This window comes from Ascaphus truei, chromosome 7 (assembly GCF_040206685.1).
Source record: "Ascaphus truei isolate aAscTru1 chromosome 7, aAscTru1.hap1, whole genome shotgun sequence".
Taxonomy (NCBI): Eukaryota; Metazoa; Chordata; class Amphibia; order Anura; family Ascaphidae; genus Ascaphus; species Ascaphus truei.
In genome coordinates, this window is record NC_134489.1 from 95,650,429 (window position 1) to 95,677,584 (window position 27,156).

Sequence of the window (27,156 nt, forward strand, 5' to 3'; positions counted from 1 at the left end):
CAGACCGCTGTGAACCGCCATTTCAGCAATTTTTTCCACTACTTGGATCCCGGGCTGGAGCACGCCGACGCTGCACACTGATTACAAGCCTCTGGATACAGCGTTTGATCGGCGTTACCGATGTGTCAAGATTGTGAGTACTACGCCTTCATTTGCTCTCTGTTTGTGTTTAGGGCGCCAGGATTCAGTGAGGGTCGTGGCGGAGTTAGTGGTTGGGTTACTGTGGGGCGCTCTATATAGTGGGCTCACCGGTACACCTGCATCTCCTTACCCCATTCTTGCTCCCGTCCTGATGTTAAGTCCGTTGTACACACAGTGAAGCTTTTTAAACGCTTCGATAGTCAGTGGCAGGATTTAGACTTCATTTACTGCTATCTACAGTTCTCTTCTACTTTCTACAAGTTCCTGTGTGGGGGGAATCCCTGCCTCTGGCTGGGACCTTGCTGGTGGAGGCACTGCACCATATTCATACTCCAAGCTTCCTATGCGCTGAGGCCCAGGCTCCAGGTTTACCAACAGGTGAGCCCCACTAACACCTACTACATACCCATATACAACAGGTGCTGTGTGGACCTGAAACGTTGTTGTTCCTAAAATAAATTGAAAGTGATCTCAAACAAATTGGAAGTAGAGTTCTACATTATTTGGGGGAATTGCCTGTTTTTTTTTATTTTTGTATGTTGGTTATTAGACACACAGTAGTATTACAAAGCTATCCCAGAAAAAAATACACAAACATGATTGAATACAGCAAATAAACTTTATTTTAATGAGTATGCAGTACCAATATTTGTTTTCACATTGCCCATCAAATTTCTTACCTATATACGCCTATATTGTTCACGTACCATATAGATATTTTGTCATAGGTCTATTGCTTTCAAAAGCAATAAAAAAATAAAAAAAAGATGTCATCACAAATATCAGTTTAATAAGTTTACTGATTTTCAACCACGATCACTTCAAGGTCGGTGTTCAAGAAAATCTTTCCATTCTTCTTAACACTTAATTCAGGACTTTTTAGATCCTCCATTATTAGTTCTTTTAGATCGGGAGGGGCCGTTTTACTAAAGTAACATGTTTCAGTTACCTGATCCAGCAAAAGTTCTCCATTCATATTTCCTTCAGTAAAACACTCCGTTATATCCAAGTCTGTCGGAAGGTCATAGGTTGCATATTTGACCGGCATTGAGTCAAGTACGTTTGTGACGTCCTCAGAACATAAGTCGAAGCACATTTCACTTGTAGGCAATCTTGATCCATGTTTCTTGAATAATATATTCCATCCACTGGTTCCTGTGATAACAAAATAAAGTTGTTAAACATGGTGTTGTTCAATATATTTTATTGGAATACGTTAAAAGATTTTTCAACAAAGCCATATAAACTAAGCAATGCTAAGACATGAGCAAGCCTTACAGATCAGCGCTATTTAGTAAATGTGGCCCAAATTATCTTCACAATGTTAGAGAAGTGAAGGTTTCAGGGTGGGCACAGCAAGCGCATGGTTGTTTTCTTATTTTATTGAACATCCTATGAAGTTGTACAGTAACCAGAGCTCTTATTTACTGTATTTCTATAATGTTTACCAGGAAGTAATACATTGAGAGTTACCTCTCGTTTCTAAGTATGTCCTGGGCACAGAGTTAAGATAACACATGGTTACATTAAATGAACAGTGGTACTACAATCAATTTACAGACATTTTAATGACAGTTACGGATAATATATACGATTATGGGTGTATGCAAAAGTTACAGACAAGGTTATAACTGTGTTAAAAGAGGTAGGACAGGCCTACAATGTGTTGTGTTAGATGACTTTACCTAAGCCAGTAACCGAGCAGCGAATGGCAGCAAACGGCTAACACCCTTTGGCTGTCCGCCTTTGGGGGGAAATAGATGAATGCTGAAGGGGTTCTGAATTAATTCAGCTGGGCTTTGAAATTCCTAGGTCCAAAGTCATTAACATTGCAGTGGGTGGGGCTGACGCAAAACATAACAGCAAGCAATTCCAGATGTTACTGTAGCTATATTAATTCTCGGGACAACTGGATAATTTATGGTTGCAATTTTATGTTAGCCTTATATGAAACTTTAGCGTAACTACTGTACATCAGACACACAAAACACAAAGTTCACTTCCTTACATGTGGGACATCTTCTGCGGGATAATGGTATCATTTTATATTTTGCCTCAGTTTTACTAAACGATTGTCAGATACTAATATTTCAGGATAACTTACTAGATAGAACAATTATCATAAGTTTTCCATTTGGTGCAAGACAGCTTCTGAAGAATTCGATAGTAGCAGGTACATCTTTTACAAAGTAGATCATCTGGAATAAAAAGTCACGTCGATTCAATTGGCACTGAAGCTTAAACATTTAAACTATCCGAGCATCACTTGTATTATTGCTTACTTAACAAGCCCTTTGAATTAGAAGAACATTGCTTTGCACACCTTGTTACAAGCTAGAGTGTGGCAGGCATGTGTACTTACAGTATGCTGGTGGCAGACAGATGTGCTTATTAGCTACCCCTGTAATCATTATGTAAAAGGAAATTAATTGGAGGAGCTCCTAAAATTCTGCTTTACCTATAAAACTGTACCTGCCAGTAGATGTGCAAAGGTGTCAAAATTCAATTAGCTGTAACCCCACTTTGGGTTACTAAAGGTATAGAAGGGGTTAATGCCTGGGGAGTTGTTGCAAGGCAATGGCCTTTAAGGTATTGTTGCAATTCAGCCAACTGCAATGCAAGCCCCGCCCCTATTCTGGAAAGACCTCACCCCTGTTTGCCCAGTAACAAGGGTTGGGTGAGACGATGAGGAGCCCAACCACTCCCTGGTAACTATGGTGACCTGTGAGGTCACCAAGTGGTATAAAGATGGAGGTATGGGGGGGGGGGGGGGTAGGCCTCAGACCCCAGGAGGACCCAATAAGTTACTCTAGTCTACAACATCAGGAGGACACCCATAAAAATAGGAGGGGTCTCAATATGTATGTATGTATGTATGTATGTATGTATGTATGTATGTATGTAGTCTTATGTCTAATAAGTGTGTAACTCTGTGTTTAATTATGTGAGGTCACTTTTATTGTTTTGATAGAGAAAGTGCCCCTAAGTAGATAGGGCCCTGTGAGGATCTGATGGGAAGTCCATAGTAATACACTGAGGGAGTGTGTGTGTGACAGGTTCATAGAGTGGGATCCCTAAACCAGGGGTCCCCAGAACTGTCACTAGCAAGGTTGCTCTAAGGCCAACAGATGGGGTCTTGTATTAATGAGGGGTAGATGGTAATCCTGATGCGTTACATCCCCAGGTAGACGTTCTAGGAAAGTGCCTGCAGAGGACTCCAGGATATTAGAGGATATGGAAATGGATATTCCCCTTTGACTATGTACAAGACAAGAGTAATGTAAGCCATGGGTTCTCAAACTCTTCTCCCTGTGCCCCCTGTCTGCTCTCACCCCTTGCTCGCGCCCCTCCCCTGATGCTGCGTTATTTGACGCAGGGTTGCCATGGCGACACGTCGCTGGAAAGTTAAGGTACAGTAAGTAAAGTTACAGAGGCCTCGCACAATCCCCAGCGTTTCATTTAAAGGCCTTCGGGAAAGCGCAGGGCCTCTGTAACCACACCGCCCCCCCCAACAAAATCTCACGCCCCCCAGTTTGTGCACCTCTGATGTAAGCCATGTGTGCCTCTCTGTGGAGATATATGGACTCCAGGGAAGAGAATGTATGAGTAAAAGCCTGTCCTGTCAATAAAGCCTGTCCTGTTTGTATAAAAGTTCCTGGTGCCCTTTATTACCATCCTGAGATCTTATACTACCAGCAGCCAAATCCCAGCACCCTGAGAAGGTAAAGAGAGTCTGTGGCACCATATCTGCACTACACTCTTTAGGCTGCATCCATACAGGGGCAGACCGAGCGGACGCGTCCGCACGCTGAGCGGTCAGACTGTCTAAAGGCAGGGATCGCGTCTATACAGAGTGCTTGCGCGCGGAGGTGGGAGGGGGTGTGCGATGCACGTGAAATCCGTCAAAACTGATTTATTGCGTGATGGGGCGGTCACGTGAGCAGTTCGCCCAATGAGGGCGAAAAAGCTCCGTGACTTCACTGGCCCGCCCATAGACACTCCCTCGGATGGTGCGCGTACTAAGGCCAGGGAAAGCACCCGCTTTCCCTCAGCCTCCGCTCGCCTCCACACGGCTGCAGTGTCTATGGATGCAGCCTTAGGCTGCAGACAGGGTGGGAGGTCAGGTGCTAGGCGTTTCATGGCCAGCCAGTTGCACGCTTTAGGGGGCATGTCAGGGGGTGCGGCCTTCACATTGGGCGAACCGCTCACATGACGCATCAGCGAGCAGCCAAATCAAATTTGGTTGTCTCGCTAAGCAGGTAAGCGCTGCACATGCGCAGGCGCTTGCTCACGCTGGCCACACACATTGCATCAATGTGTTTCATTGCGGTCAGCGTGAGCGTGCCCGCCCACTCAGCGGCACCCTGGCCGAGGGCTTAGGAGCCGCGCAAGAAGGGGTTACATAGCTATTTTGTTTTTTCTGGAATTTTTTTATACTAAACTGAATATTCTCTAGTTTGTCTATTTTTTTCATTAAACAAATTTTCGATTATCCAATTTTAGAACATTAAAATAAAAAACACACAACCACCAGTGGCTACTTTTTTCAAACTCCAGGAAATGCACAAATATTTTCTAAATAAACGATGTTTGCAGAAAATTTACCTGCCGTCAATTCCCAAGACAGGGCCCATGCGAGTCGTCGGCTTGTTATCATTACTGAGATGTATGTTCGGAAATATTGAACAGTAAGGGGAAATGAGAACATTACCTGGATCATGTGAATGAGATCAAATTTCTTTATTTCTTTCTCCCCATTTACTTCATGTTCATATTCACTTGAGGTTTTCTGATGCCAAGCAAAAGTTATGTTGCCAAGATTTAGTGTATTTGACAAAAGCTCTGAAATGTGCAGCAACAGAAATTGTGCATTAAATTAAGGACGGATGCAGTATATGAGAATGTTTATAGTTGCCTGCACAAATTAGCAATATTTCACCCATTAGGCTAGCGGTTTCAAACCTTTTTGGGGTTAAGGAACCCTATAATTATATTGTGAAATTCTAAGGAACCCCAACCCTTTCTAATAATGCGTCTGAGATCAAATGCATTGTAAGGAACCCCAACCCTCTCTAATAGTGCGTCTGAGATCAGATGCATTGTAAGGAACTCCAACCCTATCTAGTAGCGCGTCTGAGATCAGATGCATTGTAAGGAACCCCAACCCTCTCTAATAGTGCGTCTGAAATCAGATGCATTGTAAGGAACCCCAACCCTCTCTAATAGCGCGTCTGAGATCAGATGCATTGTAAGGAACCCAAACCCTCTCTAAAAGCGCATTGTAGATCAGATGCATTGTAAGGAACCCCAACCTTCTCTAATAGCGCATTTGAGATCAGATGCATTGCAAGGAACCCCCAACCGTCTGTAATTTGTAATAGTGTGTCTGCGATCAGATGCTTTGTAAATTCTTGTGCATTTGGTACAATTTTCAGATGACTTGAAAATGGCAGGGAACCCTTTAGTGATGCTGGGGAACCCAAGGATTCCAAGGATCCCTGGTTTGAAAAACACTGCATTAGGCACACAACTTCATTGGTAAACTTTGTGCTAGGAGGGAATTCACGATTAAAAAGAACATTTGAAACCATTTCCATTCTGATACAGAAGTTTGCAACAAAAAAAAAAACTGTCTGAAAAAAACAAAAGGAAGAAAACTGATTTAAGAGGAAACGAAGAAAAGAGAAGCAACGAAACCGTCCTAAATGTAACATTTTAAAAAGTAGAAATTGAGGTGGTAGCAATAGAGAATTGAGAATGGAGGCCGCAGAAAAAAAACGGAACAAAAAACAAATAAAAACCCTGTGTAAATCTGGATCATGAACTTAGGCTGGGGACACATAGCGAGCAGGCCGGTCTCTCGCAATCAGAAAATGTTCAATCCGCGCTCAGGCTGCCTATAGTAATCTTTAAGTAGATTTACTCCTTCCTCTTGCTGCTCCTATTGCGCAGAGGCACCCCTCCTCCACCCACATCCACCGAAAGGAATACTCCACCAGCGGATCACCCAAGAAGAGAAAAGCAAAGAAGCGCACCAAGGATGAAGAACATGTATTTAAAAATACAATAAAAGAGCAAGTAGTGACTTACATATACATTTGGTTGATAGTCCAGTAGAAAATATACAGTCAAGGCTCTGATATCATCACCGGTCTGGTGGTGGGTCCTGGGTTGGTATGTGTCCGTCCCGCGCGCTGGGACACTCTGTTCCACTACACATTTCGCACATCCACCTGATGAAGCCCAGTATTGTGCGAAACGCGTAGCAGAATTAGCACAGTCCCTACAGGTACTCTGCCAGCTGGCTGCTGGGATAGCTCTGTGTACTCAGTACACATAGTTAGTTTTGCCGGGAGGTGTACGGAGGTGTGGCAACAAGGGGGACTGCTAGATGCGAGTGACGCGACGAGACGCGACACCTGGAAGCGGTGCAGGAACCCTTCAGTGTCAGAGTGGCCCAGCGGGCGGGACGGACACATACCAACCCAGGACCCACCTCCAGACCTTAAAGCAGACTGGTGATGATATCAGAGCCTTGACTGTATATTTTCCACTGGACTATCAACCAAAACCTATATGTAAGTCACTACTCAGTCTCTCGCAATCTCTATACCCTTTCTCACTATATGTTGCAGTTAGGCAGGGCTTAGGGTTAGGAAGGAGTTAATGTGTGAGAGGGTACTGTAGCTTAGGGGCAGGTGCTAGAGCGCAGGTTTAAGGGAAGTAGTGAAGGCGAGGGGCCTCTTACCTCGTGGCCCCTCCAAAGTGTAACAAGCCCACCCTCTGTCCCCTCTGTTTTGGCTTTGATGTACTATGTGGTTTACTTTTACATTGTAAATATATAGATATAGAAACATTTTGGGTTATGAAGGTTGAGTGGTTGCTGTCATAGCTGTCGGTGGCAGGGTTGGCTTGCCAGGCTGGGAGCCCAGGAATAAGGAGGTTGGTGAAGAAGAGTATGCCCACTGTGTGGGGCTGGTTAGTAATCTATATCATGGAATGGTAGCAGCGGGTGTCACTTCTATGCAGTTGGACTATGTACTATGTTGGGGCAACCTGGCAGTGGGTTTTTATTTTATTTTTAAGAAATTGAATACTTTAAAGTTAATACATTCAATAAAAATGTGGCCTTGTTCTTCCAAAAGGAAGGCAAGTGTCTGGTGTCATTATAGGTAAAGGGGGCAGGGGAGTGCAGATGTTAACACAACATGGAAAACAGGACAAGCTGTGCAAACTGGTTATATTAACACCCAGAGGCAGCTCAATTCCAGCAGCTCCCCCTGAAGGGATCCTTCATAACTGGTGACCAGAGACACTTACTGCGTAGAAGGAAAACTTAGGGGTTTATTAACTAAAGAGTTAGAAGAGTTAAATACCTTTGTAGATTTCAAGCTGCTCTGAGCTTGGCTCAATCACCTCATTGTTGATGGGGACATCAGGGTATTTTGCCTGTATTTTTAAAACAATGTGTAAATCCATTTCACCTGTATTAATACAAAAAGACACTGATTACACCAGTTGTCCTACAGTTTGTGAATTTCTTCATATGCCTGATATGTGAGTCATCCCAGTTACCAAACTTGTTTGTTATCTGCATGTACTGGCACGCTGGCATCCCTGACATTTGAAATTGCCTTTTTGCCTCTTCTCTAGCCACGTTGATTTTGCTTCACGCTCCTAATGGCTGTGTACCAAGATGTCCTTTAAATAAGCAGCTCTCCTGCTGACTGTAGAGGGCTTTGGATTCAAGACCTCCCTTAAGTCATGATCTTCTAGGAGCACATGCCAGTGTCGTTGAAGCACAGTATAAATAGGCCACCATTGATTATTATAGGTGCCTGTAAGTCTGACTGTTTTTTCACTTGATGGAGGTGGTTTATTGGTCAAAAGGGTAGAACGGGCAGTGTATTTGGCCCTGTGGTAGCCTTTCTTGATACAATTGGAGCTATGTCCTTTCGCCTTCAGTCTGTCATCCATAAGCTTTGGAATTTTTGTTATTTTTTTTTGTATCAATCTTTTTTTATTGGCAGCAACAAATACAGACATTGATACAGAAGTGTCATAGGCCCATGACAGCATTTCTTAACTGGGTTCAACAGTATGTTGGCCAATGGAAATTGTGGTTGGGGAGGAAGGGGGGGTGGGGGAAGGGGGCGGGAGAGAAGGAGGGGCAGACAAACGGGGGGGGGGGGGGGGTAGGGGGGAGGCGTCTCCGACCTCATCCTCCGCCTGTGTCTGGTATTTCCAAATCTAGTGTAGGCCCAAGCCCTGCGGTTCGATCCAGGGATCCCAAGTGTTCAAGAACTGTGGCATTTTTTTGTGGAGCATAGCTGTGAGCTTTTCCATTGTCATTACTTCATCTATTCTTCTTATTACCGTACTTCTCGCGGGGGCCTTAGTCTGCTTTCAGGCCGCCGCGACCGAGCATCTGGCTGCAGTCAGAATGGATGAGACCAGTCTGCTCAGGGGGGGGGTCATCAATGGGTTTGCTCAGCACAAAGGTCATGGGGTCTAAGGGGAAAAGAAACCCTGTGGTCTCTTGAAGAAGAGTCTGGACCTTAGTCCAGAACCTCTGGATCTCTGGACACGACCACCAAATGTGGGCCATGTCGCCCTTTTGACCACATCCTCTCCAGCACAGGAATTTTTGTTAGCTTGTCCAACTTTATTTTAACTATTTGATACTATTAAAGTTTTACTTTAAATGAACTCATCATTACACTAGAATTAGGAGTGCTACAATAGGGGCCTCCCTTTCCCCCTATTTTCTTATAGGGCTTTGTTTACATATATTCTTAGCCCCAGCACCCATTTCTCTATTGATTGTTGCCAGACTATATATTCCCCCCCCCCCACTGTTCATTCTCATTGATAACTTATTTTTTAGCATTATAAGTTCTATCCTTTCTTTGCATCTGAATTGAAAGAAAGATACTATTTGCAATACAGTATAATAAGAACCACTTACCCGATCCACTGCCCACACCCAAGACATTGATTGACTTTCCATTTCCTATACTGTAAAGAGAGAGACTGCCGTTTAGCACATTGAGATCGGGTCAGACTTCATTGAGATCGGGTCAGATTTCCCCCTGCTGTCGTCAAATCAATTACGTTTTCATTGAATCATTTCAGAGCAGACATTACTTTTGAGAAATAATTGCTAGCTTTTTTGCACAAAATAACCATGCAGCTGTGTATACAGTACTGTACTTTAAGCCCCTGAGATAGGGTGACCAGATGTCCCAGTTTAGCCGGGACAGTCCCGGTATTTCGGGGTCTGCCCCGGTTTTCTGTGCCACTGGTGAGCACCGACTGCGCATGCGCAAAGAGCGCTTGCCGACCACGCATGCACAATTGGCACTTCACGGGTGCTCATGCGCATTCAAATAAATGGACTTTAAGGTGTATTCCGGCGCCAGAAGGAGTCTCCGGTAGAAGACTGCTTATTAGATGTAGCTCTCTATACCAGAGGAGGGTAAAGTGCTTTGTACAGGGATGATCACTCAGTGAGAAGTAGAGCTCTGTCAGGGATTCTACCATCAGGTGACATAGCTCACATTGCTGGCGCGAAGCACAGGTTCTGGGTTCTAATCCTGTTGGGTCTGACACCAGGGCACCATTCCAGTCACTAGGTGCCCTAGGCTTGTCAACTCAACATATGTATGGCAATCCTTTTAGGAATTGTGGCATGTGACTCATTTAAATATACTTTCTACAGCAATTAGCATATCTCCCAGGGCACCTCGGGGGTACTCCTTTTTCAGCACAGGCATGTCTCCCTAATCTATGTGGTGGGAGGTTTGAGAGTCAGTCTCTCCCTCTCACCCTCATTTTTGTAATTGGTCCGATTTTTACACAAATCTGTCTCTTTGAGAGTAATCCGTGAAAATGTACAGCTCAACAGGAACTGGCCAATCCGCTTTGGATTCAGGTGGAATATTCACCATCTCTGCTCCTTACGATGTACACCGTACATCATTGCCCTTTACTCAGTTTTTTTCCCCTCTCCATCACATTCAGTCAAACGGCCGTAATCTAAAACGGATCACGCGATTGCTCCGAAGAGAGCTCGCGTGATCAAGAAGTGCCGTAGGGTCCGTGGCACGGCCCTCTGGCACAGAAAGGGTTAAAAGAAGCACATTAAGTCCTTGAGATATTAAACAGTGCTAAGCCTCAGAACATCAGTAGGGTCTATTCAGGCCTGTGGCATACCAAGGCTGAGCACTGCCTTACAGATCTAAGTGTAAGTATGTAAACCTTTTAGCTAACTCCGATATTATAGGTATACCCTGTAAAAATATGCTCATGCTCCATTCTGCGGCTAATACAGCATGGCATGGGTTAATAAAGTACAAACCAGGCAGAAGCAGTAAGCCAGCTTTAGTAACAATTATATTGGCAAGTGTGAAACTACCAATATGAAAAGGTACTGTACACATAGCAAAAGCACATTTTCTTACATAATGCTTGTGTGTGTGTAAAAATAAAAGGGATACATGCACACATTAAGATAGTGAATACTCAACAAATTAGATTAGAGAACAAACTTAAATGTAAAGAACTTGAAAGCATAAAATATCTCACTTACCCTGACAGTATATCTGGCAGTTTTGTGTCAAAAAACATAGTCATATTCTCATATTCAGGTGAATACTTTTTGGACAGATTAAGGGATTCCACATATCGAATGGTATCGAAGAGCAAAGGTCTCATCGTGGCAGCCATTGGTGCTTTATTGATTGATGGGGAAACAAGGTGTGGTCTTCAGTAAAGACAGGTCATCTGTAATCCGGATTCTGTCAAATCAGAAAAGATACCACATGCAGTTACAGATGTAGCAGACATTGTTACAATGTTATGTGCAATGCTATTTTTTGGGGCGCAATTTTCCCATTCTTGAATAGTACTATTTGACTTTCTTATTCTTATTATTATTGACGTTACACATTTCTCCAGCCCTTGAATACTTTTTACTAGGCCTGAACCGATGCGTCCATGGTGATTTTTTCCCAGATCTTGGAAATGATTTAACTCCAAGGCACACAGCTCTATCTTGAACTGACCCTGCATTGAACTAGTAGCCATATCTTTCATCTGTGGACACCTGAAGAGGTAAAGCTACAAGTTACAACCCTACCATATGCTCAGAATATTGCTGATGACATTTTATTCAAGGGGGAAACAGTTTAGCTAGAAGCACTCTCATTGGCTAACTACATTGTCTAAAAAAAAGTTAATTGCGGGTTCAGAGGCCAAGGATGTGAAAGAGCAGGACACAAAAGAAAGGGACTCGGTTGGAATGTAATCCTTTTTTATGAAATAAAATAAATGTTTCCCTGAGATAGGAGTCAAACTAATTTTTGAATCTGGGCAAATGTCAAGCCTCAGCCTGACGAAGGCTGATCATCACTTTCCCCCATCTGGCTTGTTTTTTCCTAAACATTGCCCTGTCCTGCTGGAATTATTACTTCATGTCATTTAGAAACAATATTAATAAATTGGTGCTTTGCACAGTTAAAAACTTTAGCCCCCCCCCCCCCCTAGGGCCTACTAAGCCAGTTAAGGGGTTAAGGGCCTTAAGGAAATAACAGTGTGGGCTCATGCAGAGTAACGCCCCTATCCCATCACATGGTATAGAGTGAACGCAGAAAAGAAGCCACTCCAACTGTCACCTGCAGGGTATACTGGGATGGGAGACTGAAGGTTCTTGAACTTAGGTTCCTTGGAGTGACAGATGGAGGAGCCTCACAGTTAGTAATGTGAATAGGTTCCCATGTATACAGTATATAAATGTATAGTTAATGTACAATGATTCTGTCCTGTCCCTGTAGTCAAAGCCAGAGCCACTGATTGAGCCACCTGTGCTGAAGCAGGGATTTCCTGAAAACCTAACCTGTTGGTAGCCCTTGAGGGCTTAAGTTGGCTACCCCTGTTTTAGCAACTGATGGATTCATTGTACAACTACAGACACATAACAAATAGGGAAAGCCAATGTCTGTGTATATATGAACCAAACTAGCTGTGTATCTTCCAGATGAAATAGTGATTCTGCGCTTTTTTCATAGAGAGGTATATTGAATAGTCACACCATTTTTTGATCCAGGTTGATTGGAAGCATGGGGCACAATGACATTTAAAGTGTACTATACACTTATAACGTCGTGTAAATGGCTCATCTAGCTCACAGCTATGGTTCCTACGTATAAATGACACACTGGGTTGAACTAAATGTGCCTATTTTTAGCTTAACGGAAAATACTAGAAACGCCCAATGTGAGTAATGAAGGAGAAAGTAGTGAAAGAGATACATTTAAGGCTTTCATACAGAACTTTGGGTGTATCATTTAGTTCTTTGTCCAAAATGGTCTACGATGTTCCAAAAATGTTTTATTCTTCATTTTTAAATTTGTTGGAAAAAATAAAAACCATATTGACACTGATAATGTGATCCCGCATTTCTTAGTGTTAATATATCACCCTAATTTGCTCATTATTATAATTTATTTATAAAGGGCCAACGTATTCTGCAGCAATGCACAGTAGTTACATTAAGTAGAATGACATACAAATAAGAACAAACCAACAGACCGATACAAAAGGAATAGGAGGTTGAACCAGGGAGAAATCTGATTGACAATATGTGGAGTCAGGAAGGAATTCATTTTTCACCTTTTAAGATATCATTATATGTTATTTCACTGGGGTTTTGTTTGCCTTCCTCTGGATCAATAAACTGTAAATACAAATATAGGATAAATATCTGTCGTCTAAATTTTGCATAGGTTGAACATGATAGACGTACGTCTTTTTTCAACCTCATCTACTATGGAACTATGACCCTGCTTTTGAGAGCTTACAATCTTACAGTAGGGGTGGCCAACTCCAGTCCTCAAGGGCAACCAACAGGCCAGGTATTAGGGATATCCCTGCTTCAGCACAGGTGGCTCAATCAGTGGCTCGACTGAGCCACAGATGCTGAAGCAGTGATTGTATTGTATGTCTTTATTTATATAGCGCCATTAATGTACATAGTGCTTCACAGCAGTAATACATGTGACAATCGTATAAATAACAAATACTACAAATAACAGAACATGGGAATAAGTGCTTAGGATATCCTTAAAACCTGACCTGATGGTGCCCCTTGAGGACTGAAATTGGCCACCTCTGCTCTAGAGAGAATAAAGGGAGCAGTTAAAACATGTATAATTGGCTGCTCATTGAGAGACAGTGAATCAAGTGTTTTACTGTACAGTATACTGTATAAGCCTCTCCAGGAGCTCGGTGGCAAAGGGGAGAAGAGATACTGTATAGAATGGTAGATGCTGTAAGAGGCTGCATCAAGATACGGTTTCCTTAGAATGGGTGTGATGACTGCATGATTAAAGGAAGGAATTTGCCAGAGGTGAGAGGTTAAAGGAGGTGAGGTAATAGGAGAGCAGAATCTTGAGTTGAGAGAATTAGTTAAGTAATAACTGGTGGAGGGGGAGAGAGGTGAGTGGGGGGAGGAGGGAGAGCGGTGAGGGGGGGAGGAGAGAGAGTGGTGAGAGGAGAGGAGAGAGAGAGGTGGGGGAGAAAAGAGATAGGTGAGGGGGGAGGAGAGAGAGATGAGGGGAGAGGAGAGAGGTGAGGGGGAGGAGAGAGAGGTGAGAAGGGAGATTTGAGGGGGGGAGATAGAGGTGGATGAGGGGAGAAATAGAGGTGGAGGAGGGGAGAAGAGAGAAGTGAGGGGGGAAAGAGAGGTGAGGGGGGAGAGAGAGGGGGAGGAGGTGAGGGGGGAAAGGGATGAGGGGGAGAAAGTGGGGGTATGGGGGGGAGTGGAGGGGGCGAAGAGGGGGGGGGAGAGGTTGGTCAAGGGGAGATGGAGAAGAGAAGTGGGGAGGACAGTGATTTTCACTACAAACTAAATAAAAGCCAAATAAAAATTACCTTAGCAGAAGCTATTCAAGTTGTGGAAGAAATATGTTGTTAGAAGTAACAAAGTTACCAGTTGGGGCACTGCAGCTTCTGACAGCACCAGCAGCACTAGCTCTGTGAGAGAGCAGAGAGAGAGCCTGCATACTGTATGCTGCCATGCTGTCAGAGGAGAGGAACAGAGATGCAGCTGGAGCTTGACCAGATAGGTATTTACTGTTAGCAGTTTTACACGTGGCAGTTTTTTTTAAAATTATTATTCTCAACGCTCCCCCTGTATCTCCGAAAGGTGAATTGGCAGGTTGCCAAAAATTTCATGGCATTACTGAATGAAGAATGCCTGGAATTCCAAGCAATCAGATATCAGGGATTTCAGTAACGCCTGGAGTTTTAGAGCTTTAACCTATATAATACTGGATATTTTTAATATGTTAGCTGTGTAAAATATAATTTAAGACAAGCATGGGTAGTTTCCTCTTTTTTTGTGTATGTTATTTATATTCAAGATTCAGCTGTTGAATCAATAGATAACACTAATGGATATTATGGAGCATAAAAATGATATGCCATTGATCGTATTAAGAGACTTTTGCTCCAATTTTGCTATGCCTGTTAATGTAAGCCATACTGTATGTGAGCAGTAATATGTAGCAATTAAGGAGGAATTAAGTTTTATTTTTTACTTGATGCACATGTTTTATAGGTTTTATTAGTCTATGTAGTTTTTCTCCAGGTTTTATATAGTGTGTATGTATGTATATATATATATATAGGACAAACAGAAAAAGAAAGCAGCGCCTCTGATTAAGGTAAACCAATAAATAAGTAAATATACTTGCTAAAAATAAAGTATTATATCTACACAGTGTTGACTAATAATAGTGAATCCCTTAATTATTCAATTCTAGCACAAATATATAAAACCTGTAAACCATATAAAGAAATTATACATATAATTATATAACAACATATATAGAAAAAAGCAAAAAAGTGATAAACCAGTCCTCAGATTAGTTCCAATAAAAATGTGAGTGCTGGTGTAGAGGGTCTCCGGCTGCTCTCAATATGGACAAACCACGTCCACAGGGAATCTAGAAGTAAAAAAAGAGGAGAGAGCGCACGCCCATAGCGTAAAATTGTATATTTAATGAGGGGAAGGGGAGGAGGGGGTAAAAAATGCACTTACAAAAGTACAATAAAATCAAGCATTGTGTGATTATAATCACCACCATCCGGTTAATACTGCATCATCTTGGGGCAATCCCAGTCTCCAAATGTAAAGGATCGACGTCCCAACAGGAATCCAGGGCTGGTAATGCTGTATAAAAGTCCAAGAAAGTGGCTCCGTATTGTTTAAGCCTCTGTAGCACTCGCGCATGGATCAGTCTGCTCCAGCGCTCGGTAATGACGTAAGTGTCAATGCGTCCGACGTGATGACGCTCCCTGACGCATTTTGTCACTCACGGGTAACTTTTTCAGTTACCCCGATCCCGCCTATAGGTTTTGGGTTTCTTAGAGGACTCGTGGGACTCTGGGTACACGGTGTTGGGGGAGGAGTAAGGTGTAAGGGTATAGCCCAGTTAGGGGCAAGGTTATAGCTGCCAGCTAGTGGCAGAAGGTGACACGGCTGTGTTGCTATTATGTGATGTTATTGTTTTGCCCATATAGTAAACAGATATATATATATATATATATATATATATATATATATATATATATATATATATGTGTTCATTTGAATGTGTCCTGCGAGGAACAACTCCCGCTCTGCTGGGAGCCATCGCAGGTGGAGGCGCTGTACCATATAGTATTGTTCCAGAGGATACACCCCAGGCTCTCACTGGCGGAGGCTCAGACCTCCTGTGAGCCTAGCAGGTAAAGCACCACACCGGTAATACATATAGATTCTCCTCATATGCACCCTATCTGCGATTGGGGGGAGGAATATGGGTTACATATATACTAAGGATAAGATGAAATCTGTGCAACTAATGTGTTAAACTAAATAAACAATCTATTGCATACTGTACAACCCTTAAAGTCAAATTGATACAATACAACACAATGTTTCTTGGTCAAACAACGGGATGAAAGGCCCAGTCCTTGCCATGCATACAGTATATAACAGAGCTCCGTTATGTAGCTTGATGCTCAAGATTCATTACATTCTTATTTTTATGGGACACACTCTCTTGCATATGATTTTTTTCAAACTGGTGTAAGTAGTGCTCCAATTTCCTTGAAACTGATCTACCTGTATGCTGCGGAAGACGGAGGTACACCCTATTGGAGGATAATCATCCAGAAGACCAATCAAATGTGAGTTTATCACTCCTTTTCATTCACACCATATATTGTTTATCCACTTCGATGCACTTATGCTTGGACAGTAATATGTGAGGATTCTTACCAGAGTGACTGTGGCATTCTGGCCAACTATTCGAATTACAGTGGATTAGTGGTGTTATTATTATTGGATAAATTGGTCTATATATTTGATACCCAAGGGTTGTACACAGATAAGTTATAACAGTATCAGAGAACTTATGCTTATATAAGCCATTGACTCTATAGATAGTGCACCATACAGTTTTGTATATCGTTACAGTATATCTAGAGCAGTGATGCTCAACTCCAGTCCTCAAGACTAGAAATGGGCAAATTATCTCGGTGAATTTGGATCCTCAGTGGATCGGTCGGTTCCTTTGGTCCGCGGGTTTCCACGGATCAATCTCAAAAAGAGCGATATGCGCTTTGCGGATGTTTCATTATTATTAGTTACCAATACACTCCGCAGACTCTGCAACCCGTGGACGGATTTGTATCCAATGGCGGATTTTGATTAACCCGCACGTATTAAAACCGACCAAATCCGTCTTGGGGGGTAAATGCTAGAAAATCCAGGAATCTGATTTGAGGGGAGGGGAGGGGGGTGATTTGCCCATCCGCTCCCTCTCTCTACCCTCCCCACACCCCCCAAACAAGTCAGGTTTTCAGGACATCCCTGCTTCAGCACAGGTCTCTCAAATGAAGACTGGACCACCTGTGCTGAAGCAGGGATATTCTGAAAACCTGACCTGTTGGGGGGTCTTGAGGACTGGAGTTGAGCAGCTCTTCTCTAGAGAACAAGAATGCTTTGCACAGGAGATATTTGAAACTTTTGCTCATGTTCACAGAACTGGCATATTGGACTTGTGTTACTTATAAATATTAAGCAACATATTTAAATCAAATATAAATGTATGTAATATGTTTAAATATATTAGTATATTCTTACATTTATAACTGGTTGAGAGAAGCAATCCAAGCCGGCAAAAATGTTTGGTGTTTTTTTTAGCATAGAATTGAAACAGGGGATTTCAAGAGCTGAACCCCATTAATTTAAACTCTGGGGGCCCCCTGCTTCCAGAGAATCTTGCCAATGAAGAGGGTGCTGGTATCTCTGCTGTTAAAAGCTCTCGCATCACGTGGGCCAATAGGAAGCGGCACCAGATGACGTCACGGCTTCCTATTGGCCAGCAGGGTGTGGGAGCCATTACGTGATCCCTGCAAGTGGAGAGGCTGCCGGCGCTCCCTACGGCGCAAAGTATCTCTGGAAGCAGGGAGTCCCGGAGCTGAAATTAATGGGGTTAAGCGCCGGGAATCCCAAGATTGGATCCTATGTTTAAACAATTTAAATAATTTGCCTGCTTGGATTGCCACTTTAAATACGATTTAACACAAGTTAGACAGGTCAACTCGTGTTAGTGGTATGTGGGGAGAAAGGGGACAATAACTTTATATGCGAGCTTCTCTCTTCTCCGGCCGAGAGAGGCGAGAAAGATACTTTGATCTTGGTGACGTTTGCCTGAGAATGGAGGGCAGGAAAGAGGTGCAGTTGACCTTTCTACATATTTAAAACAACTCATCTCCCAGGAATCTCAGGTGTGTTCACCTGTGTGAGCCTGCGGGGACAGTATGAATCTCATTCTCTCTTTAGAAATGTACAGAAAATTTACCTTTTTAAAGACATTCACACATCTCTACTTAGTAGGGCCGCAGACAGTTCCCCCTCCCCCCACCTCACCTCACGAGCCACTACTCTATCTACCCCCCTTCATCCTCTCACCTCCCCTCATCCTCTCACCCCCCCTCATCCTCTCTCACCACCCCTCCTTCGCCTCATCCTCTCTGACCCCCCTGCCCTCATCCTCTCCCACCCCCTCCTTTCCTCATCCTCTCACCCCCCCTCTCATCCTCTCACCCCCCTCTCATCCTCTCTCACCCCCGTCCCCTCACCCCCCTCCCCTCATCCTCTCTCACCCCCGTCCCCTTATCCTCTCTCACCCCCCTCCCCTCATCCTCTCTCCCCCCCCTCCCCTCATCCTCTCTCCCCCCCTCCCCTCATCCTCTCTCCCCCCCCTCCCCTCATCCTCTCTCCCCCCCCTCCCCTCATCCTCTCTCCCCCCCCTCCCCTCATCCTCTCTCCCCCCCCTTCCCTCATCCTCCCTCCCCCCATCCTCCCTCCCCCCCCTTCCCTCATCCTCCCTCCCCCCCCTTCCCTCATCCTCCCTCCCCCCCCTTCCCTCATCCTCCCTCCCGTCATCCTCTCTCACCCCCCCTCCCCTCATCCTCTCTCCCCTCACCTAATCCTTTCTCACCCTCCCTCCCCTCATCCTCTCTCACCCCCACAGGACAGCCACAGAAAAAACACACACACACACACACACACACACACACACACACACACACACGACACACACACACACACACACACACACACGACACACACGACACACACGACACACACGACACACACACGACACAGCCTCACCTCTCTCTGCTCCATACTTTTCCTCCGCTCTTTGGCCCCACCCCCAGGCTCCTTCTGCCTCCATCCTGATTGGCTGCATTACACAGCAGCAGCAGCTAATCAGGATGGAGGAAACTCCCCAGCCTCCTAGCAGCAGCCGGTATTGAACCGGACTGACCGGTATTTGTATCTGTACTGAAAAGATTGCAAACAAGCCAAGGGCATATAATTATACCGCCATTTACATACAATCATACATACATAGGATGTGGTCCACACTAGGTAAAAACCTGCACCACTAAATGGGGAAACAAGAAGCACCCACTTTACAAATATTACCAGTATTAAATATATACACAGAAAGCCCCTAATGTCTGCATAATAGCAGTACAGTAGTTAAATCACTAAAAGGTATATACACAGGGCCACCACATCAATAGGAAGGAGCGCCAGGACAACTGTACCCTGCATGGAGGCAGAGGGGGGCACGGGCCAGAGCAGGGGCTAAGGGTGACCTTACCTGTCTTTCCACTTTTAAATGTCAGATTTCCTGGTTACAACCCTACATTTCCTGTTTTTTCTTGGTCAAGAGATCAAATTTCCTTTTCCAAAATAGTGTTTAAAAGGTGATACTGTAAGTAGATTTAACCGCAGTTTTAACTTGTAGGAGGACAAGAGATATCTCCCTGTGTGATTTCCTTCTCTCTGTGTGTTGTTCTGCAGTTTATAAACCAGCTGTGTGCCTGTGTATTTGTGCAGTCAGTGTGTGAGTCTCTGTGTCTGTGTGCAGTCAGTGTGCGAGTCTCGGGTGTGTGTGTGAGAGTCTTTGTGTGTGTGTGCAGTCAGTGTGCGAGTCTCTGTGTGTGTGTGAGTCTCTGTGTGTGTGCAGTCAGTGTGCGAGTCTCTATGCAGTCAGTGTGTGAGTCTCTGTGCAGTCAGTGTGTGAGTCTCTGTGTCTGTGTGCAGTCAGTGTGTGACTCTCTGTGTCTGTGTGCAGTCAGTGTGTGTGTCTCTGTGTCTGTGCGCAGTCAGTGTGCAAGTCTCTGTGTCTGTGCGCAGTCAGTGTGTGTGTCTGTGTGCAGTCAGTGTGCGAGTCTCTGTCTGTGCGCAGTCAGTGTGCGAGTCTCTGTGTCAGTGTGCGAGTCTCTGTGTCAGTGTGCGAGTCTGTGTGTCAGTGTGCGAGTCTCTGTGTCTGTGTGCGAGTCTCTGTGTCTGTGTGCGAGTCTCTGTGTCAGTGTGCGAGTCTCTGTGTGTCTCTGTGTCTGTGCGCAGTCAGTGTGCGAGTCTCTGTGTCTGTGCGCAGTCAGTGTGCGAGTCTCTGTGTCTGTGCGCAGTCAGTGTGCGAGTCTCTGTGCAGTTAGGGGGTGTGTCTGTGTGTCTGTGCGAGTCTCTGTAATGTGTGCAGTCAGTGTGCGAGTCTCTGTGATGTGTGCAGTGTGTGTGTGTGTCTGTGTGCGAGTCTCTCTGCAGTCAGTGTGCGAGTCTCATTGTCTGAGTGCAGTCAGTGTGTGTGTCTGTGTGCAGTTAGTGTGCAAGTCTCTGTGTCTGTGTGCAATCAGTATGTGTGTCTCTGCAGTCAGTGTGCGAGTCTCTGTGTCTGAGGGCAGTCAGTGTGTGTGTCTCTGTGTCTCTGTGCAGTTAGTGTGCAAGTCTCCTTGTCTGTGTGCAATCAGTATGTGTGTCTCTGTGCTGTAAGTGTGCGAGTCTCTGTGTGTCTCTGTGTCGTCAGTGTGTGTCTCCGTGTCTGTGTGCAGTCAGTGTGTGTGTCTGTGTGCAGTTAGTGTGCAAGTCTCTGTGTCTGTGTGCAATTAGTATGTGTGTCTCTGTGCAGTCAGTGTGCGAGTCTCTGTGTGTCTCTGTGTCTGAGTGCAGTCAGTGTGTGTCTCTGTGTCTGTGTGCAATTTGTATGTGTGTCTCTGTGCAGTCAGTGTGCGAGTCTCTGTGTGTCTCTGTGTCTGTGTGCAGTCAGTGTGTGTCTCTGTGTCTCTGTGCAGTCAGTATGCAAGTCTCTGTGTCTGTGTGCAGTCAGTATGCAAGTCTCTGTGTCTGAGGGCAGTCAGTATGCAAGTCTCTGTGTCTGAGGGCAGTCAGTATGCAAGTCTCTGTGTCTGTGTGCAGTCAGTATGCAAGTCTCTGTGTCTGAGGGCAGTCAGTGTGTGTGTCTCTGTGTCTGTGTGCAGTTAGTGTGCCAGTCTCTGTGTCTGTGCACAAGTCTCAGTGTCTGTGTGCGGTCAGTGTGTGAGTCTCTGTGTCTGTGTGCGAGTCTCAGTGTCTGTGATCAGTCTGTGTGCGAGTCTCTGTGTCTGTGCGCGAGTCTCAATGTCTGTGTGCAGTCTGTGTGCGAGTCTCTGTGTCAGTGTGTGAGTCTCTGTGTCTGTGTCTGTGTGCGAGTCTCTGTGTCTGTGTGCGAGTCTCTGTGTCTGTGTGCAGTCAGTATGCGAGTCTCTGTGTCTGTGTGCAGTCAGTGTGCGAGTCTCTGTGTCTGTGTGCGAGTCTCTGTGTCTGTGTGCGAGTCTCTGTGTCTGTGCGCAGTCAGTGTGTGAGTCTCTGTGTCTGTGTGCAATCAGTGTGTGAGTCTCTGTGTCTGTGCGCGAGTCTCCGTGTCTGTGTGCAGTCTGTGTGCGAGTCTCTGTGTCTGTGTGCGAGTCTCTGTGTCTGTGTGTCTATGTGCGAGTCTCTGTGTCTGTGTGTCTTTGTGCGAGTCTCTGTGTCTGTGTGTCTGTGTGCGAGTCTCTGTGTCTGTGTGTCTGTGTGCGAGTCTCTGTGTCTGTGTGTCTGTGTGCGAGTCTCTGTGTCTGTGTGCGAGTCTCTGTGTCTGTGTGCGAGTCTCTGTGTCTGTGTGTCTATGTGCGAGTCTCTGTGTCTGTGTGTCTGTGTGCGAGTCTGTGTGTCTGTGTGCGAGTCTCTGTGTCTGTGTGTCTGTGTGCGAGTCTCTGTGTCTGTCTGTCTGTGTGCGAGTCTCTGTGTCTGTGTGTCTGTGTGCGAGTCTCTGTGTCTGTGTGTCTGTGTGCGAGTCTCTGTGTCTGTGTGTCTGTGTGCGAGTCTCTGTGTCTGTGTGTCTGTGTGCGAGTCTCTGTGTCTGTGTGTCTGTGTGCGAGTCTCTGTGTCTGTGTGTCTGTGTGCGAGTCTCTGTGTCTGTGTGCGAGTCTCTGTGTCTGTGTGTCTGTGTGCGAGTCTCTGTGTCTGTGTGCGAGTCTCTGTGTCTGTGTGCGAGTCTCTGTGTCTGTGTGCGAGTCTCTGTGTCTGTGTGCGAGTCTCTGTGTCTGTGTGCGAGTCTCTGTGTCTGTGTGCGAGTCTCTGTGTCTGTGTGCGAGTCTCTGTGTCTGTGTGCGAGTCTCTGTGTCTGTGTGTCTGTGTGCGAGTCTCTTTGTCTGTGTGCGAGTCTCTGTGTGCGAGTCTCTGTGTCTGTGTGCGAGTCTCTGTGTCTGTGTGCGAGTCTCTGTGTCTGTGTGCGAGTCTCTGTGTCTGTGTGCGAGTCTCTGTGTCTGTGTGCGAGTCTCTGTGTCTGTGTGCGAGTCTCTGTGTCTGTGTGCGAGTCTCTGTGTGTCTCTATGTCTGTGTGCAGTCAGTGTATGAGTCTCTGTGTCTGTGTGCAGTCAGTGTGCAAGTCTCTGTGTCTGTGTGCGAGTCTCTGTGTCAGTGTGCGAGTCTCTGTGTCTGTGTGTCAGTATGCGAGTCTCTGTGTCTGTGTGTCAGTGTGCGAGTCTCTGTGTCTGTGTGTCAGTGTGCGAGTCTCTGTGTCAGTGTGCGAGTCTCTGTGTCTGTGTGTCAGTGTGCGAGTCTCTGTGTCAGTGTGCGAGTCTCTGTGTCTGTGTGTCAGTGTGCGAGTCTGTGTCTGTGTGCGAGTCTCTGTGTGTCTCTATGTCTGTGTGCAGTCAGTGTATGAGTCTCTGTGTCTGTGTGCAGTCAGTGTGCAAGTCTCTGTGTCTGTGTGCGAGTCTCTGCATCTGTGTGTGAGTCTGTGTCTGTGCATAGTCAGTGTGTGTGTCTGTGTCTGTGTGCGAGTCTCTGTGTCTGTGTGTCAGTGTGCGAGTCTCTGTGTCTGTGTGCGAGTCTCTGTGTCTGTGTGTCTGTGTGCGAGTCTCTGTGTCTGTGTGCGAGTCTCTGTGTCTGTGTGCGAGTCTCTGTGTCTGTGTGTCAGTGTGCGAGTCTCTGTGTCTGTGTGTCAGTGTGCGAGTCTCTGTGTCTGTATGCGAGTCTCTGTGTCTGTGTGCAAGTCTCTGTGTCTGTGTATCAGTGTGCGAGTCTCTGTGTCAGTGTGCGAGTCTCTGTGTCTGTGTGTCAGTGTGCGAGTCTCTGTGTCTGTGTGTTAGTGTGCGAGTCTCTGTGTCTGTGTGTCAGTGTGCGAGTCTCTGTGTCTGTGTGCGAGTCTCTGTGTCTGTGTGTCAGTGTGCGAGTCTCTGTGTCTGTGTGCGAGTCTCTGTGTCTGTGTGCGAGTCTCTGTGTCTGTGTGCGAGTCTCTGTGTCAGTGTGCGAGTCTCTGTGTCAGTGTGCGAGTCTCTGTGTCTGTGTGTCAGTGTGCGAGTCTCTGTGTCTGTGTGTCAGTGTGCGAGTCTCTGTGTCTGTGTGCGAGTCTCTGTGTCTCTGTGTCTGTGTGCGAGTCTCTGTGTCTGTGTGTCAGTGTGCGAATCTCTGTGTCTGTGTGTCAGTGTGCGAGTCTGTGTCTGTGTGCAAGTCTCTGTGTGTCTCTATGTCTGTGTGCAGTCAGTGTGCAAGTCTCTGTGTCTGTGTGCGAGTCTCTGCATCTGTGTGTGAGTCTGTGTCTGTGCACAGTCAGTGTGTGTGTCTGTGTCTGTGTGCGAGTCTCTGTGTCTGTGTGTCAGTGTGCGAGTCTCTGTGTCTGTGTGCGAGTCTCTGTGTCTGTGTGTCTGTGTGCGAGTCTCTGTGTCTGTGTGCGAGTCTCTGTGTCTGTGTGCGAGTCTCTGTGTCTGTGTGTCAGTGTGCGAGTCTCTGTGTCTGTGTGTCAGTGTGCGAGTCTCTGTGTCTGTATGCGAGTCTCTGTGTCTGTGTCTGTGTGCAAGTCTCTGTGTCTGTGTGCAAGTCTCTGTGTCTGTGTATCAGTGTGCGAGTCTCTGTGTCAGTGTGCGAGTCTCTGTGTCTGTGTGTCAGTGTGCGAGTCTCTGTGTCTGTGTGTTAGTGTGCGAGTCTCTGTGTCTGTGTGTCAGTGTGCGAGTCTCTGTGTCTGTGTGCGAGTCTCTGTGTCTGTGTGTCAGTGTGCGAGTCTCTGTGTCTGTGTGCGAGTCTCTGTGTCTGTGTGCGAGTCTCTGTGTCTGTGTGCGAGTCTCTGTGTCAGTGTGCGAGTCTCTGTGTCTGTGTGTCAGTATGCGAGTCTCTGTGTCTGTGTGTCAGTGTGCGAGTCTCTGTGTCTGTGTGTCTGTGTGTCAGTGTGCGAGTCTCTGTGTCAGTGTGCGAGTCTCTGTGTCAGTGTGCGAGTCTCTGTGTCAGTGTGCGAGTCTCTGTGTCTGTGTGTCAGTGTGCGAGTCTCTGTGTCTGTGTGTTAGTGTGCGAGTCTCTGTGTCTGTGTGTCAGTGTGCGAGTCTCTGTGTCTGTGTGCGAGTCTCTGTGTCTGTGTGTCAGTGTGCGAGTCTCTGTGTCTGTGTGCGAGTCTCTGTGTCTGTGTGCGAGTCTCTGTGTCTGTGTGCGAGTCTCTGTGTCAGTGTGCGAGTCTCTGTGTCTGTGTGTCAGTATGCGAGTCTCTGTGTCTGTGTGTCAGTGTGCGAGTCTCTGTGTCTGTGTGTCTGTGTGTCAGTGTGCGAGTCTCTGTGTCTGTGTGTCAGTGTGCGAGTCTCTGTGTCTGTGTGCGAGTCTCTGTGTCTGTGTGTTAGTGTGCGAGTCTCTGTGTCTGTGTGTCTGTGTGCGAGTCTCTGTGTCTGTGTGTCAGTGTGCGAGTCTCTGTGTCTGTGTGCGAGTCTCTGTGTCAGTGTGCGAGTCTCTGTGTCTGTGTGTCAGTATGCGAGTCTCTGTGTCTCTGTGTCTCTGTGTCTGTGTGCAATTAGTATGTGTGTCTCTGTGCAGTCAGTGTGCGAGTCTCTGTGTGTCTCTGTGTCTGAGTGCAGTCAGTGTGTGTCTCTGTGTCTGTGTGCAATTTGTATGTGTGTCTCTGTGCAGTCAGTGTGCGAGTCTCTGTGTGTCTCTGTGTCTGTGTGCAGTCAGTGTGTGTCTCTGTGTCTCTGTGCAGTCAGTATGCAAGTCTCTGTGTCTGTGTGCAGTCAGTATGCAAGTCTCTGTGTCTGAGGGCAGTCAGTATGCAAGTCTCTGTGTCTGAGGGCAATCAGTATGCAAGTCTCTGTGTCTGTGTGCAGTCAGTATGCAAGTCTCTGTGTCTGAGGGCAGTCAGTGTGTGTGTCTCTGTGTCTGTGTGCAGTTAGTGTGCCAGTCTCTGTGTCTGTGCGCAAGTCTCAGTGTCTGTGTGCGGTCAGTGTGTGAGTCTCTGTGTCTGTGTGCGAGTCTCAGTGTCTGTGTGCAGTCTGTGTGCGAGTCTCTGTGTCTGTGCGCGAGTCTCAATGTCTGTGTGCAGTCTGTGTGCGAGTCTCTGTGTCAGTGTGTGAGTCTCTGTGTCTGTGTCTGTGTGCGAGTCTCTGTGTCTGTGCGCAGTCAGTGTGTGAGTCTCTGTGTCTGTGTGCAGTCAGTATGCGAGTCTCTGTGTCTGTGTGCAGTCAGTGTGCGAGTCTCTGTGTCTGTGTGCGAGTCTCTGTGTCTGTGTGCGAGTCTCTGTGTCTGTGTGCGAGTCTCTGTGTCTGTGCGCAGTCAGTGTGTGAGTCTCTGTGTCTGTGTGCAATCAGTGTGTGAGTCTCTGTGTCTGTGCGCGAGTCTCCGTGTCTGTGTGCAGTCTGTGTGCGAGTCTCTGTGTCTGTGTGCGAGTCTCTGTGTCTGTGTGTCTATGTGCGAGTCTCTGTGTCTGTGTGTCTTTGTGCGAGTCTCTGTGTCTGTGTGTCTGTGTGCGAGTCTCTGTGTCTGTGTGTCTGTGTGCGAGTCTCTGTGTCTGTGTGTCTGTGTGCGAGTCTCTGTGTCTGTGTGTCTGTGTGCGAGTCTCTGTGTCTGTGTGCGAGTCTCTGTGTCTGTGTGTCTATGTGCGAGTCTCTGTGTCTGTGTGTCTGTGTGCGAGTCTCTGTGTCTGTGTGTCTGTGTGCGAGTCTCTGTGTCTGTGTGTCTGTGTGCGAGTCTCTGTGTCTGTCTGTCTGTGTGCGAGTCTCTGTGTCTGTGTGTCTGTGTGCGAGTCTCTGTGTCTGTGTGTCTTTGTGCGAGTCTCTGTGTCTGTGTGTCTGTGTGCGAGTCTCTGTGTCTGTGTGTCTGTGTGCGAGTCTCTGTGTCTGTGTGCGAGTCTCTGTGTCTGTGTGTCTGTGTGCGAGTCTCTGTGTCTGTGTGCGAGTCTCTGTGTCTGTGTGCGAGTCTCTGTGTCTGTGTGCGAGTCTCTGTGTCTGTGTGCGAGTCTCTGTGTCTGTGTGCGAGTCTCTGTGTCTGTGTGCGAGTCTCTGTGTCTGTGTGCGAGTCTCTGTGTCTGTGTGTCTGTGTGCGAGTCTCTGTGTCTGTGTGCGAGTCTCTGTGTGCGAGTCTCTGTGTCTGTGTGCGAGTCTCTGTGTCTGTGTGCGAGTCTCTGTGTCTGTGTGCGAGTCTCTGTGTCTGTGTGCGAGTCTCTGTGTCTGTGTGCGAGTCTCTGTGTCTGTGTGCGAGTCTCTGTGTCTGTGTGCGAGTCTCTGTGTCTGTGTGCGAGTCTCTGTGTCTGTGTGCGAGTCTCTGTGTCTGTGTGCGAGTCTCTGTGTCTGTGTGTCAGTGTGCGAGTCTCTGTGTCTGTGTGTCAGTGTACGAGTCTCTGTGTCTGTGTGCGAGTCTCTGTGTCTCTGTGTCTGTGTGCGAGTCTCTGTGTCTGTGTGTCAGTGTGCGAATCTCTGTGTCTGTGTGTCAGTGTGCGAGTCTGTGTCTGTGTGCGAGTCTCTGTGTGTCTCTATGTCTGTGTGCAGTCAGTGTATGAGTCTCTGTGTCTGTGTGCAGTCAGTGTGCAAGTCTCTGTGTCTGTGTGCGAGTCTCTGCATCTGTGTGTGAGTCTCTGTGTCTGTGCACAGTCAGTGTGTGTGTCTGTGTCTGTGTGCGAGTCTCTGTGTCTGTGTGTCTGTGTGCGAGTCTCTGTGTCTGTGTGCGAGTCTCTGTGTCTGTGTGCGAGTCTCTGTGTCTGTGTGTCAGTGTGCGAGTCTCTGTGTCTGTGTGTCAGTGTGCGAGTCTCTGTGTCTGTGTGCGAGTCTCTGTGTCTGTGTCTGTGTGCAAGTCTCTGTGTCTGTGTATCAGTGTGCGAGTCTCTGTGTCTGTGTGTC

At 46.4% G+C, this 27,156-nt stretch overlaps 1 protein-coding gene across 8 annotated transcripts in view; it reads right to left on the bottom strand.

Moving 5' to 3' along the window:
- Positions 1-741: 741 nt before the first annotated feature.
- LOC142499707 (histamine N-methyltransferase-like) overlaps positions 742-27,156 on the bottom strand; it is a 37,364-nt gene continuing 10,949 nt past the window's right edge. Inside the window, exons 1-9 of one of the 8 annotated variants that reach the window (XM_075609483.1) lie at positions 18,872-18,916; positions 15,245-15,376; positions 12,814-12,877; positions 10,733-10,940; positions 9,110-9,159; positions 7,518-7,625; positions 4,853-4,983; positions 2,246-2,339; positions 742-1,296 (exon numbers count right to left, since the gene is read on the bottom strand). In XM_075609483.1, the coding sequence (XP_075465598.1) occupies positions 938-1,296; positions 2,246-2,339; positions 4,853-4,983; positions 7,518-7,625; positions 9,110-9,159; positions 10,733-10,869 (879 nt within the window). In that variant the 5' untranslated portion in view covers positions 10,870-10,940; positions 12,814-12,877; positions 15,245-15,376; positions 18,872-18,916 and the 3' untranslated portion in view covers positions 742-937. Of the gene's footprint in view, positions 1,297-2,245; positions 2,340-4,852; positions 4,984-7,517; positions 7,626-9,109; positions 9,160-10,732; positions 10,941-12,813; positions 13,665-14,073; positions 15,223-15,244; positions 15,377-18,871; positions 18,919-19,370; positions 19,931-27,156 lie in introns of those variants that run through there. The other 7 variants (XM_075609487.1, XM_075609485.1, XM_075609488.1 and 4 more) reach the window with 7 other exon arrangements.